This window comes from Ursus maritimus, unplaced genomic scaffold (genome assembly GCF_017311325.1).
Source record: "Ursus maritimus isolate PB19 unplaced genomic scaffold, ASM1731132v1 scaffold_7, whole genome shotgun sequence".
Taxonomy (NCBI): Eukaryota; Metazoa; Chordata; class Mammalia; order Carnivora; family Ursidae; genus Ursus; species Ursus maritimus.
Genome location: NW_024426885.1, coordinates 56,102,677 through 56,114,518, shown reverse-complemented (window position 1 = coordinate 56,114,518; position 11,842 = coordinate 56,102,677). Strand labels below are relative to the sequence as shown.

The window sequence follows — 11,842 nt, the reverse complement described above, 5'->3', positions numbered from 1 at the left end:
GTACATTTGAAAGGTCTGACTAAATCAGTCTTTGGGTGGCTTGAAAATTGGGGCAAGATCACACACTGTGTGGTTAGTGGAGACCGGCAGTGTTTGTGCATCCCTGATATCCTTTGTGTTGTAATTTATCACCCTTTTGTGTTTCACAGATCTGGCTTTGATTGGCTGATGAGTGTCTTTGTGATCAGTTAAAAGTGGTAGAGTGTATGTACGTGGACTTGCCTAAATAATAACTTTAGGAGAAGACAATCTGAAACATTTGTGACCTTGCACAGATCAGCAACAGACTTTTAAAAATAAATTACCTTTATTTTAAGGTTTCAGAATAGTAATTATGTTCTTAACTTTGTATATCAGGATGAAGAAGAGAAAGATGATGGTGAAGCTAAAGAAATTTCTACTCCCACCCATTGGTCTAAACTTGATCCAAAGACAATGAAGGTAACATTGAAATTGGTGGTATTTAATTGAAACCTGACAAGAATAGAGGATGAGATCAGTGTTTTATCATAAAAATTATTAAAAATAAAGTCCACTGATTTTATATAAATATTCTATATTACATTTGTGTGTGTACAATGATTAAATAAAGGTTGACTTCATAAATCAGTGCAGCCAGTATCTGTCAAATGTAATACACAAGTGCCTGTAGTGTGAGTAACATCTTTTTTTAATTGGGGAACTGACCAAGAAAGGCAGAATTTCTGCACTTAAGTAATTTTAAATTCAAGAAAAAAGGGAAGAAACAGGAGAAAGATTATTAAGATTATTTTTAAAAAGTAGATTGATACACATCTGAACTGGGAAGGAAATAGTAATTTAAAAGCCTCTTTTGAAAAACATTGGTTAAGCTGTACTAGTTTTTCTTTGTTCCCCAATGTCTTTGGACCTGTTATCATTCTACACTTCGTTTCTGGGCTTATAATGTGAATGTAAATCCATAGAATTCTACATATGTACATTCTACATAGATCAGAAGATCACGAGCTTTTGCAGCCCGTTATTTTTAACACGTTATTTTTAACAAAAGCTGACCTTTTGGTTAACTTCTGGTATCAGCAAAAAACCAGTTTTCTTCCTTTTTATGAAATTGTAGTTTTTAACCCACATTTTTAAAATTTTAGTAAGTAGAGAATGTATATCATAAGAAGATTAAGCCTGCATCCCAGGACTTTTTATCAAACTGATGGCTTTGCCATTAACTTTCTTATTTTATGTATTTCTTTTGGTTATAAATATAATGTATGCTTATTTTAAAAACTGGTACATACATAAGAAGTAGAAGATAAAAGTTACTCAAGCCTATAACTCAAACACAACCCCTGTTAAAATTTTGATATATTTTTTCCATTTTTTCTGTGTACAAGCTTTGTGATTGGTTCGTTGGTTCTGATCACATATAAAACAGTTGCAGTCTCATCCTTTTCAATAAATCTTGTTGTTTCCCATGCAATTATTTTTAAATGTTCTTGTATTTCTCCCATCTGGTTGATGTGGTATTACTATCTTTTATTGGATATTTAGATTCTTCACATTTTTGAAGAAGGGACTGTTAGAAGAAATATGTCAAGGTTTTGTTTTGTTTTTTCCCTGTGTTTAGAGTATTTCTTTAGGGTAAATTACCATAAATTAGAATTTCTGTGTCAAAGAGCAGTAACTTTTTTAAGCATCTTAAAACATGTTACAGATTATTTTCCAAAAATATTCTATCAGTTTGCATTTTCACAAACGTGTTCTGAGCTCTACAAGTGTATTTTTCACCAACATTTTGAAAAACCAGACAAAAGATAATTGCAGAGTTTATTCCCTATTTCAATATCTCATTTCCTTTTTCTGTGTTTTTATGCTCTGTGTATTTAGGTAAATGATCTCCGAAAAGAATTAGAAAGTCGAGCTCTTAGTTCTAAAGGATTAAAATCCCAGTTAATAGCCCGATTGACGAAACAGCTTAAAGTAGAAGAGCAAAAAGAAGAACAAAAGGAATTAGAGAAATCAGAAAAAGAAGAGGAAGAGGAGGATGATAGGAAATCTGAAGATGATAAAGAGGTATATACCATTAAATATAATATTGGTTTATAGGGGGTTCTTGAAATAATGTGTGTGTATACTTTTATTAAGATAAAACTACAGGGGTCCCTTCCCCCTGCTCGCTCACTGTCTCTCTGAAATCTTAAAAAAAAAAAAAAAAAAAAGATACAACTATGTAAGTCTAAGATTTGACCTTTTTAGTGAACAGTTTTGCAAGTTTGACAAATGCATATAGTTGTGTAAGCACCACCACAATTAAGATATAAAACAGGTCTGTCACCCCCTAAAAATCCTCTGTATCCCTCTGTAAGCATTTTCCTCTATCCATGTGTACCTTCTGCCTTCCAGACCAGCCTCTGGGAGCCACGGACCTGTTTCTTCCATTGTACTTAATAATTATTTACTTACTTCCTCAGTTGTCTGTCGCATACCCTCTTCTGTCTGGGTAACCCTCTTTACTCTACATTGGTCTGATATCCTACCCTGTATTCTGTCTTTATATGGATGCCCTCCCTTGCTCTATTTGGGTTTTAAAACCTGGTAACTGGGCAGCTCATCTGCTCTGAGCCTTTGTAGCTCTTCCTCTTTGTCAGCCTCCATCCCTGTGTAGACACCTGCTTTGCTTGGAGGAGTTGCTTTAGAATTGAATCATTACTGACAAAGAGTAGATAGAGAAGGCAAAGAAGAGCTGGTTTTCACTTTTTGATGTTAGCAGCCATTGGAGTTGAAAAGTGGTGATAATTTTTACCATTTTGTTTTCACATATTTTCCTCATCTGCTATTCGGTTACCGAGTGGCGTAGTTTTACCTATTCATAAATTCATGTAGAAGAAGGCAGAATCAATGCTTGATTGTTTGTTTGTTTTTTTTTTAAATATAGAGTGCTTCTTAAATATGAGTCATCCTTGTGCAAGGCCCATGTTAATCTTCATATTGTTTTAATTATATGTGCTACTGAAACAAGCACTGTTTTCCTGTATTTTATCCAGTTTTCAAGATACTGAATTGGTTCACTATCATCTTCTGATGGTTACCTGTTTCTTTTTAAACATCGTTGTGGCGGTGCCTGGTTGGCTCATTTGGTTGCCCCTCCCCCTGCGTGTGCTCTCTCTCAAATAAATAAAATCTTTTAAAAAAATAAGCATCATTATGAATTCATACGTTTATTTTTAAGATTTTTTACTAGAGACAGAGCACAAGCGGGGGGAGGGGCAGTAGGAGAGGGAGAAACATACTCCCCACTGAGCAGGGAGCCTGATGCAGGTCTTGATCCCAGGACCCTGGGATCATGACCTGAGCTAAAGGCAGATGCTCAGCCAACTGAGCCACCCAGGCTCCCTGGTTTATAGATTTAAACACATTTTATGAGTTTCAGTTCTTTGCAATTCTTATCCTTATTGAGGCTCAAATTATCTTTTTTTGGCCAGTGGGTAGGAATATATATACAGATAACACAACAGTAATGTAGAACTAATAGTGTACCACTAATGTTATTGCTGAAATTTATTTAAAATTATTTTTGCATTTCCTATTATTATTTTCTCCCCATTGTTGTTATGTTGTACTGTAAGTGTATCATCCTAACAGGTAGCATTACATATTGTACTCTCTTAATTCTCATTTAGTCTTGGTTCTACAATTACGTATCTGATGCTCACCACTAGTCCTTTTGTCATTGTCTCTAAAGCTCATCTCTAGGAGATTCCTCAGAGCTCAATGTAGCAATATTTAAGCTCTTGTATGTTGGTAACAGTTTGACTATACTTAAAAGTCAGTTTTACTCAATAAAAGTCTTTGATTCACATTTATATTCCTTTGAATATCTTAAATACATGTTACTCTTTTTCCTTTTTATTTTTTTTAAGATTTTATTTATTTATTTTAGAGCAAAATGAGTGGTGGGGGGAGCTGGGGAGAGGGAAGGGAAAGAACCTCAAGTACACTGTGTTGAGCGTGGAGCACGGTGTGGGGCTCAGTCTCACAGCCCTGATGATCATGACCTGAGCCGAAACCAACAGACAGACGCTTAACTGGGTGAGCTACCCAGGCACCCCTACGTTACTCTGTTTTTAATGCATAGTTTTGCTGTCAAAAAGTAATAATAAGGCAATTTACTTTCTGATACAATCACTTGCTGTTTTGCCTAGACACACAAATTTCTCATTTTTATCAGAATGGTATTTTGATATTGGTCATTCTGCGTTACTATCTTCAAATGCATGGTGTGCTCTTCTAGTATGGCATTTCGTCTTTTCTTTCCAAGCAAAGTTTCTCTAACAAATTTTGTTGTGGTAAAATACACATAGATAAAATAACCATTATACTATTTTTAGTGTACAATTCAGTGGCATTAAGTACGTTCACAGTGTTGTGAAACCATGCCTACTTTATACATCCAGAACTTTATCATTATTCCAAAGGGTAACTCTGCTTAGTAAACAGTAAGTCCCCATACTCATCTTCTGGTATACCCTGATAACCTCTGTTCTGCTTTCTGTCTCTGAATTTGCCATTACTAGATACCCCATGAAGTGAAATCATACAGTATTTGCCCTTTTGTGTCTGGCTTCTCTCACTTAGCATAATGTTTTCAAAGTTCATTCATGTCGTTGCATGGATCAGAACTTCATTTCTTTTTAAGATGGACTAATATTCCATTGCATGTATATACTGCATTTTGTTTATCCATTCATCTGTTGATGGGCACTCGAGTTGTTTTCACCTTTCGGGTATTGTGAATAAAACTGCTATCTGTAAGCATGTTTTCAGGGCGCCTGCGTGGCTCCCTGTAATTGTTCTTGTAGTCTATCACCTCATTTTGTTTTAAAATTCTTATTTATATTGTCCTGGGGCACCTGGGTGGCTCAATCGGTTAAGTGTCTGTCTTCAGCTCAGGTCATGATCCTGGAGACCTGGAATCGAGCCCCATATCAGGTTCCCTGCTCAGCAGAGAGCCTGCTTCTTCCTCTGTCCTCCACCCCACTCGTGCTCTCCCTCTCTCTCAAATAAATAAATAAAATCTTTAAAAAAAATAAATAAATCTTATTTATATTGTTTCATATCTTTTACGATTTTCTTAATCTCTTTTAGTACACTTCAAATTGTTAAGATTTTTATCTGTCTCTGCCTTTTTTTCTGGCCCACTTTCATTGTCTGTTGGGATGTGATTCTCCTTGTTCTCTTTTTTTAAAATAGTAGCTTTCTATAGGACTTGACCTGAATACTTTCTGTTGCTCATTTTTATGTGAATTTAGTTTGCCTAACATTCTATTAGAGGAGGTTGCTTAAGGGGCGCCTGGCTGGCTCAGTCAGATTAGTGACCGACTCTTGGTTTCAGCTGAGGTTGTGTGATCTCAGGGTCATGAGATTGAGCCCCATGTCGGGCCCATGCTCAGTGGGGAGCCTGTGAGCATGCTCTCTTTCTCTCCCAAATAAATAAATAAATCTTTAAAAAATAAATAAAAAAGAAGAGGTTGCTTGAGATAGCTTTTTCCTAACTTCATAGAGATCATATCTTTTCTTACTCTGTTTAAAACTATGGTGGTTTGTAGGTGCCTGGGTGGCTCAGTCGGTCAAGCGTCTGCCTTCGGCTCAGGTCACGATCTCAGGGTTCTGGGATCAAATATCGCATAGGGCTCCCTGCTCAGTGGGGAGTCTGCTTCTCCCTCTGCCCTCCCCCCACTCATTCCCTCTCTCACACACACAAAAATAAATAAATAAGATCTTTAGGGGGAAAAAACCCCAAACCTATGGTAGTTTGCTTTCTAAGATTTCAATCCCTGTTGCCCTTCTATCACTGTTTATTGGGACTTTTTCCTCCCATGTCTGTGTTGTTGCTTTCCTGATCACTGTTGATTCTGCTTTCAAAAATTTCTCCTCAGTGTGAGACCCTGTGCTGGAAAGATGCCCTGGTAAATCAACTTTGCAAGTTCATAGGACTAGAATATTCTAGGCCCTTTCAGATCTTAACACGGGCTCCTTGTAATATTGTTGGGAGTGAAATGTTACCTAGTTTCAGCTGCTGTTATGAAATTGACCTCACTTTCCAGTGAATGCCTTTTGACTCTTGTTGTTTTCCTGTTCTTAGATCCATCAGACAACCCCATTATTTCCTTCTACTTTCCCTCCACAGATGCCAGTAACATATAGGTCTTTTGGCTCTTGTGGCTTTTCCCAGTCATTTGTGTATTGGGGTTTGTGGGAATACCTTCACCTTGTTTTTTTCTGAATGTACATGAATATTGGATGTTGGTTTTGATATCTAGATTATTCTGTTTTAATGTGGGGATTCAGGAAGATCCAGAAACTATGCTCTTCTCACTATTTTCCAGAATCCCTCGTTTATATAATGTTAACATGGGTTTTTTGTTTTGTTTTTTTTCTCTTTAGAAGTCAGTTTATTGTGCTGGGAAGTCCAAAAGAGAAAAGTAGGAGCTATAGAAGCTATCTTCTTTACTAAATTTGAACTTTCTTCCCAGCCCTTATGATTGGCATAATCACCATAAGGAATCATGGGAATTTTGCCCTTTTTCTTTACATGGTGTGCATTTGATACATACATACATATTGTGAATGGAGGTTTAACCATTACTTAAAATTTCAAATATGTAGGAAGAAGAAAGAAAACGTCAAGAGGAAATGGAACGCCAGCGTCGGGAAAGAAGATACATTTTGCCTGATGAACCAGCCATCATTGTACATCCAAACTGGGCTGCAAAAAGTGGAAAGTTTGACTGTAGCATTATGTCTTTGAGTGTACTTTTGGACTACAGATTAGAGGATAATAAAGAACATTCATTTGAGGTAATATTTTAAGTTTGAATTGGGATCTAAATAAGGTATACACATTTTGATTGGTTAATATATTTCTTAAAAGTCTTGGATGGCCTTTTTCATGGATTCTGGTTTTTTTGTTGTTGTTTCTTCCTTGCAGTTTATTTGCGGGGGGGGGGGGGGGGCACCAGCTGATTTTTCCTAGAAGATTCACTTTTCGTGATTGCATTCCTGTAGTATCATTTAAATGTTCCTGTGGCCTCTGCATTTCCTGTAAATTGATAGTTGGATCTAAAGTCTTAATCAGGGGCGCCTGGGTGCTCAGTCGTTAAGCGTCTGCCTTCGGCTCAGGGCGTGATCCCGGCATTATGGGATCGAGCCCCACATCAGGCTCCTCTGCTGGAAGCCTGCTTCTTCCTCTCCCACTCCCCCTGCTTGTGTTCCCTCTCTCGCTGGCTGTCTCTATCTCTGTCAAATAAATAAAAACTCTTAAAAAAAAAAAAAAACTTCTTAATCAGGTTCTGACTTAATTATTATTTAAAAAAAAAACTTCATTAGTAGCGATATGTTCTTTTATCAGAATATCAGGAGACACATGATGCATAATGTCTAATTGCCTCTTTTGGGAATGAGGTAATGCTATATTATTTACTCTAGAATTAAAATACCATTCAGTGGGATTTAAAATTATACTTGTGATTGATTGAAGTATAAGATAAAATAATTGATGTTTATTTTTCAACATGAATCTATTTGTTTCTTACCATTATTATAGAGCAGATTTACAACATATAGTTTATTTTTCAAAATAATTGAAGATTTTTATCCCTAAAGAAGTGATTGCTTCATTCATTAAACAATGTAAAATATTTCCAAATAATAATTTCATAATAACCTGTGAAAAATTATAATTGTGTTCAATTATTGTATCTTACCAACACATTTTACACGTTTTTGTTTTTATGTTTCATTTTATAAATTATATTGGAAAAGTCCATCAGACTTCTTGACCCAAGAGATTATTGTCCACAAGATGAAAATGAAATACTTAGAGACATTTACAAACAAATATAGAGGATTACTGAGGCAATTATAAAACATGACATGCCTGCGTATTGGTCCTGATAAAAAAACAGGTTACAAATATTAAAATGTTAATAATTTTTAGTACATTAATAATTCCAATAAGCCTGTGTTTTTAAATATTATATACTACATGATTTTATTTTTATTACTAGTTGCTTAATATAACTCTTAATAGTGCCTACCATCTAGTAGTAATTTGAATAAATAAATGAAAAAATTAGTCTTTGGTATTACTTACTGCTTATGCAGTATATACCATTTATCTGACTGATGCTGTAGGAGGATCTCAAACTAGTGCTACTCCAGTGGAAACAAAGCAGTTTGTGAAACAGCCATTTGCTAGCAGAATGATCCTTTACCTTTACCTTTTTCATCCCCACTTAACATATCTCCTTTTAATCTATTTAGAATGTAAATGTCATTTTGGTACATGAATTTTTTTTTAAGATTTATTCATTTTAGGGAGAGAGAGAGCATGAGCGGGAGGGGCAGAGAGAAGGAGAGAATCTAAAGCAGACTCTGGGGGCGCCTGGGTGGCACAGCGGTTAAGTGTCTGCCTTCGGCTCAGGGCGTGATCCCAGCGTTCCGGGATCGAGCCCCACATCAGGCTCCTCCACTATGAGCCTGCTTCTTACTCTCCCACTCCCCCTGCATGTGTTCCCTCTCTCGCTGGCTGTCTCTATCTCTGTCAAATAAATAAATAAAATCTTTAAAGAAAGGAAGGAAGGAAGGAAAGGAAGGAAAGGAAGGAAAGGAAGGAAAGGAAGAAAAGAAAGAAAGCGGACTCTGCGCTCGGAGTCCAGTGCAGAGCTTGATCTCATGACCCTGAATGACCTGAGCTGAAACCAAGAGTCAGACACTTAACTGACTTTGCCACCCAGGCATCCCTTGGTACATAAATTTTTTAAAAATAACCATTTACCATAAAATTATAAATCTTTGGCTGGTTTCATATTAATGCTAGATTTATCTCTTTCAATGCTTGTGCATGAAAAGATACATAAAAATTAATTCTGCTCTTCTAGGTTGTGCCTGACTGCCTCATTCAGAAGAGTGTGAAACTTGTGATCTCGGGCTTGTTGGTGTGGAAATTACTTAAATAAATAAACTTAAAAAAAATAATTCTGGGGATGCCTGGGTGGCTCAGTTGGTTAAGTGTCTGCCTTCGGCTCAGGTCATGATCCCAGAGTCCTGAGATCAAGTCCCAAATCAGGCTCCCAGCTCAGAGGGGAGTCTGCTTCTCCCTCTGCCTGCTGCTCCCCTTGCTTGTGCTCTCTTTCTCTCTGGCAAATAAATAAATAAATCTTTTAAAAAAATTAATTCTCCTACTTACTATTCTGGGCTTCTTCGAATTTAACACATTTAAATTATTGCTTGACCCTGAGATCATGACCTGAGCTGAAATCAAGAGTCAGACGCTTAACCGGCTTAGCCACCCAGGCCCCCCAAGATTTGTTTTTAAGTAATCTCTACACCTGATGTGGGGCTCAGACTCACAACCCTGCGATCAAGAGTCACATGCTCTAGTGAGTGAGCCAGCCAGGCACCCCATACTTAGAAATATTTATCTATAAAATTTAGTGTATAATTTTAGGTTTAGGAGTATGTCTTATCCATGGGTATTTGCATAGTAGTAATGCATGCTCCCTACTCACAATTCTGAGTTGGTGTCCCGTGCCTGAAATGCTTTCCTTGGTATCTATATGATCCATTCCCTTGTCACCTTCAGGTCACTTCTGATGTCATCCAATCAGAGAGGTCCTCTCTGACCACCCTATACTTTCTTTTGTTTAGCTTGCTTTTTTTCCTGAAAATTTGATGTTGTTCTAGTTATCTTTTACTTTTCCCCATTAGATTATTAGCACATTGGAGTCAGGATTTTTATCTGCTTCCTTCACTGCTGTATCCCCAATGCCTAGAACAGTCTATGGTACATAGTAGGTATTTCAGAAAAACTAGTTGAGTAAGTAAATTAAATACATTTATCATGAAGATTAATTGCTGTATAAAATAGAAATCCTTTTTTCAAACTACTCATTTTCAAATTTCAAATTTTCATTTCAAAATTTGTCAAACTTTTTTTTATTAATTTTTCTAAAATTTGGCCAAAATATATGAAGCATAGTATTTATATCTTGAGGAGAGTTTTTGAGTCTTTTGAAGATCTTCAACATCATTGACATCAGTCATTATAACTCTCTGTTAATGTATGTTGTTAGATGTGGCAAGTCATTATTTGGTAAATTATTATGCTGGATTTATTCAGTATTTCTATTAAAGTTGGCTGGGTTACTGTTGGTATCTTTTTATAGGTTTCACTGTTTGCAGAACTTTTCAATGAGATGCTTCAAAGAGATTTTGGTGTCAGAATATACAAATCTTTATTATCTCTTCCTGAGAAAGAGGACAAAAAAGAAAAAGAAAAGAAAAGCAAAAAAGATGAGAGAAAAGATAAAAAAGAAGACAGAGATGATGAAACTGATGAGCCAAAACCCAAACGGAGAAAATCAGGCGATGATAAGGATAAAAAGGAAGATAGAGATGAAAGGAAGGTCTGTAATTATTTCCATTACCAGCAACCTATTTAGAAGTTTTCCTTTAGTTTTCTAGAGTATAACAAATGATGAATTCCATCAGAAAAGCAAAATGTAAGGGCTAACTAAAATATTTTAGTGTTTTATTAGAAATTTAAGTCTTTGAATTAAGCATATATAAACATCCAGAACAGTTTCTGGTAATTCCTTTTTTTCTAACTTAAAGTGTATAGCATGATGGTTTATTTACATGTATTGTGAGTGGTAGTTTACTTTTAAAGTGTATTAGGATTTTATAATTTGATTCTATTTCAAGTAAATTTAATGAATTTAATGTTTTTTGGTTTTAGTCATTTAACGTTTGTTTAGATATCTTGTTTAATTTAAGGCATTTTAAATTACAGAAAGAAGATAAAAGAAAAGAGGATTCTAAAGATGATGATGAAACTGAAGAAGATAACAATCAAGATGAATATGATCCAATGGAAGCAGAAGAAGCTGAGGATGAAGAAGATGGTACGGTTCAAATTTACTTCTTTATCCTTGGGATGAAAAATACATTTTTTGTTTGATGACTTTGCGTAATTGCAGTCTATAATTTTAATTTTTTTTCTTTTTTAGAATTGAAACTAAAATATTCTTTAGTAAAAACCTATTTATATTGTTTTAATAATAGATGAGAGGATTTTTTTGTTAAGGTAGAACCTAGCATTTTATTTAGGTCTTCATTAAACTGTTGGAATTGAGAACCAGACATACATAATAAACCTCCAAAAATAGATCCTGAAAGGCACTTTCTGCTTAAGGCAAGCAGTCATAGAATGAGCGTGTAAACAAGCTGGCTTCTCTGTACCACAGCAGCCAAGTCACCCTACTCGGGGGCCCCTGCACCAGTTCTGCCTTCCCTTCTGTTAACACCAGCCAGACCCCCATATGTGTAACCCAAGGTTTTTTTGTAGGACACCTTGGACTACCTGGAAATGCTGGAAACCTGTTGTTAAAGGAATCATGGTGTTGAGGGGGGAAAAATGTTTAAGCTGCCGTCTGTGGTGATGGCTTCTCTGTACTTATGCCATACCACAGAATACAACACATAAGCAATTAGAAAATGTTCAAGTATGAAGAGATTTTGTCCTTTCCACCCAAAGCACTGCTCTCTGAAGGAAACTGGTTTCTTTGTAGCTACATCAGCTGTTCAGAAAGCTCATTGGACCTGGTTTTGAAAATAAAACCATTAAAACCCTGGGAGGAATTACTGTGCAGTGTGGAGTACTCAGACTTTCTTATAAAGAAAAAAATAGTTACCTGGTACCAAAGTGTGCAGCCTACATACAGACCCTTAGGTACTGCTGTGTGACATCTGTGAGAGGGTTTTTTAAGACATGCTTTTTTTTTTTTTTTTTTTTTTTTTTTTTTTTTTT

General features: G+C 35.9%; 1 protein-coding gene and 1 pseudogene across 5 annotated transcripts in view; one reads left to right on the top strand and one right to left on the bottom strand.

Moving 5' to 3' along the window:
• Positions 1-11,842, top strand: part of CCAR1 (cell division cycle and apoptosis regulator 1) — a 53,698-nt gene that overhangs the window by 31,367 nt on the left and 10,489 nt on the right. For all 5 annotated transcript variants that reach the window (XM_040624201.1, XM_040624200.1, XM_040624202.1 and 2 more), the window contains 5 exons: positions 358-441; positions 1,861-2,046; positions 6,640-6,831; positions 10,200-10,439; positions 10,826-10,937. In XM_040624201.1, coding sequence (XP_040480135.1) covers positions 358-441; positions 1,861-2,046; positions 6,640-6,831; positions 10,200-10,439; positions 10,826-10,937 — 814 coding nt within the window. The remainder of the gene's footprint in view (positions 1-357; positions 442-1,860; positions 2,047-6,639; positions 6,832-10,199; positions 10,440-10,825; positions 10,938-11,842) is intronic.
• Positions 2,899-2,995, bottom strand: LOC121101379 (annotated as a pseudogene).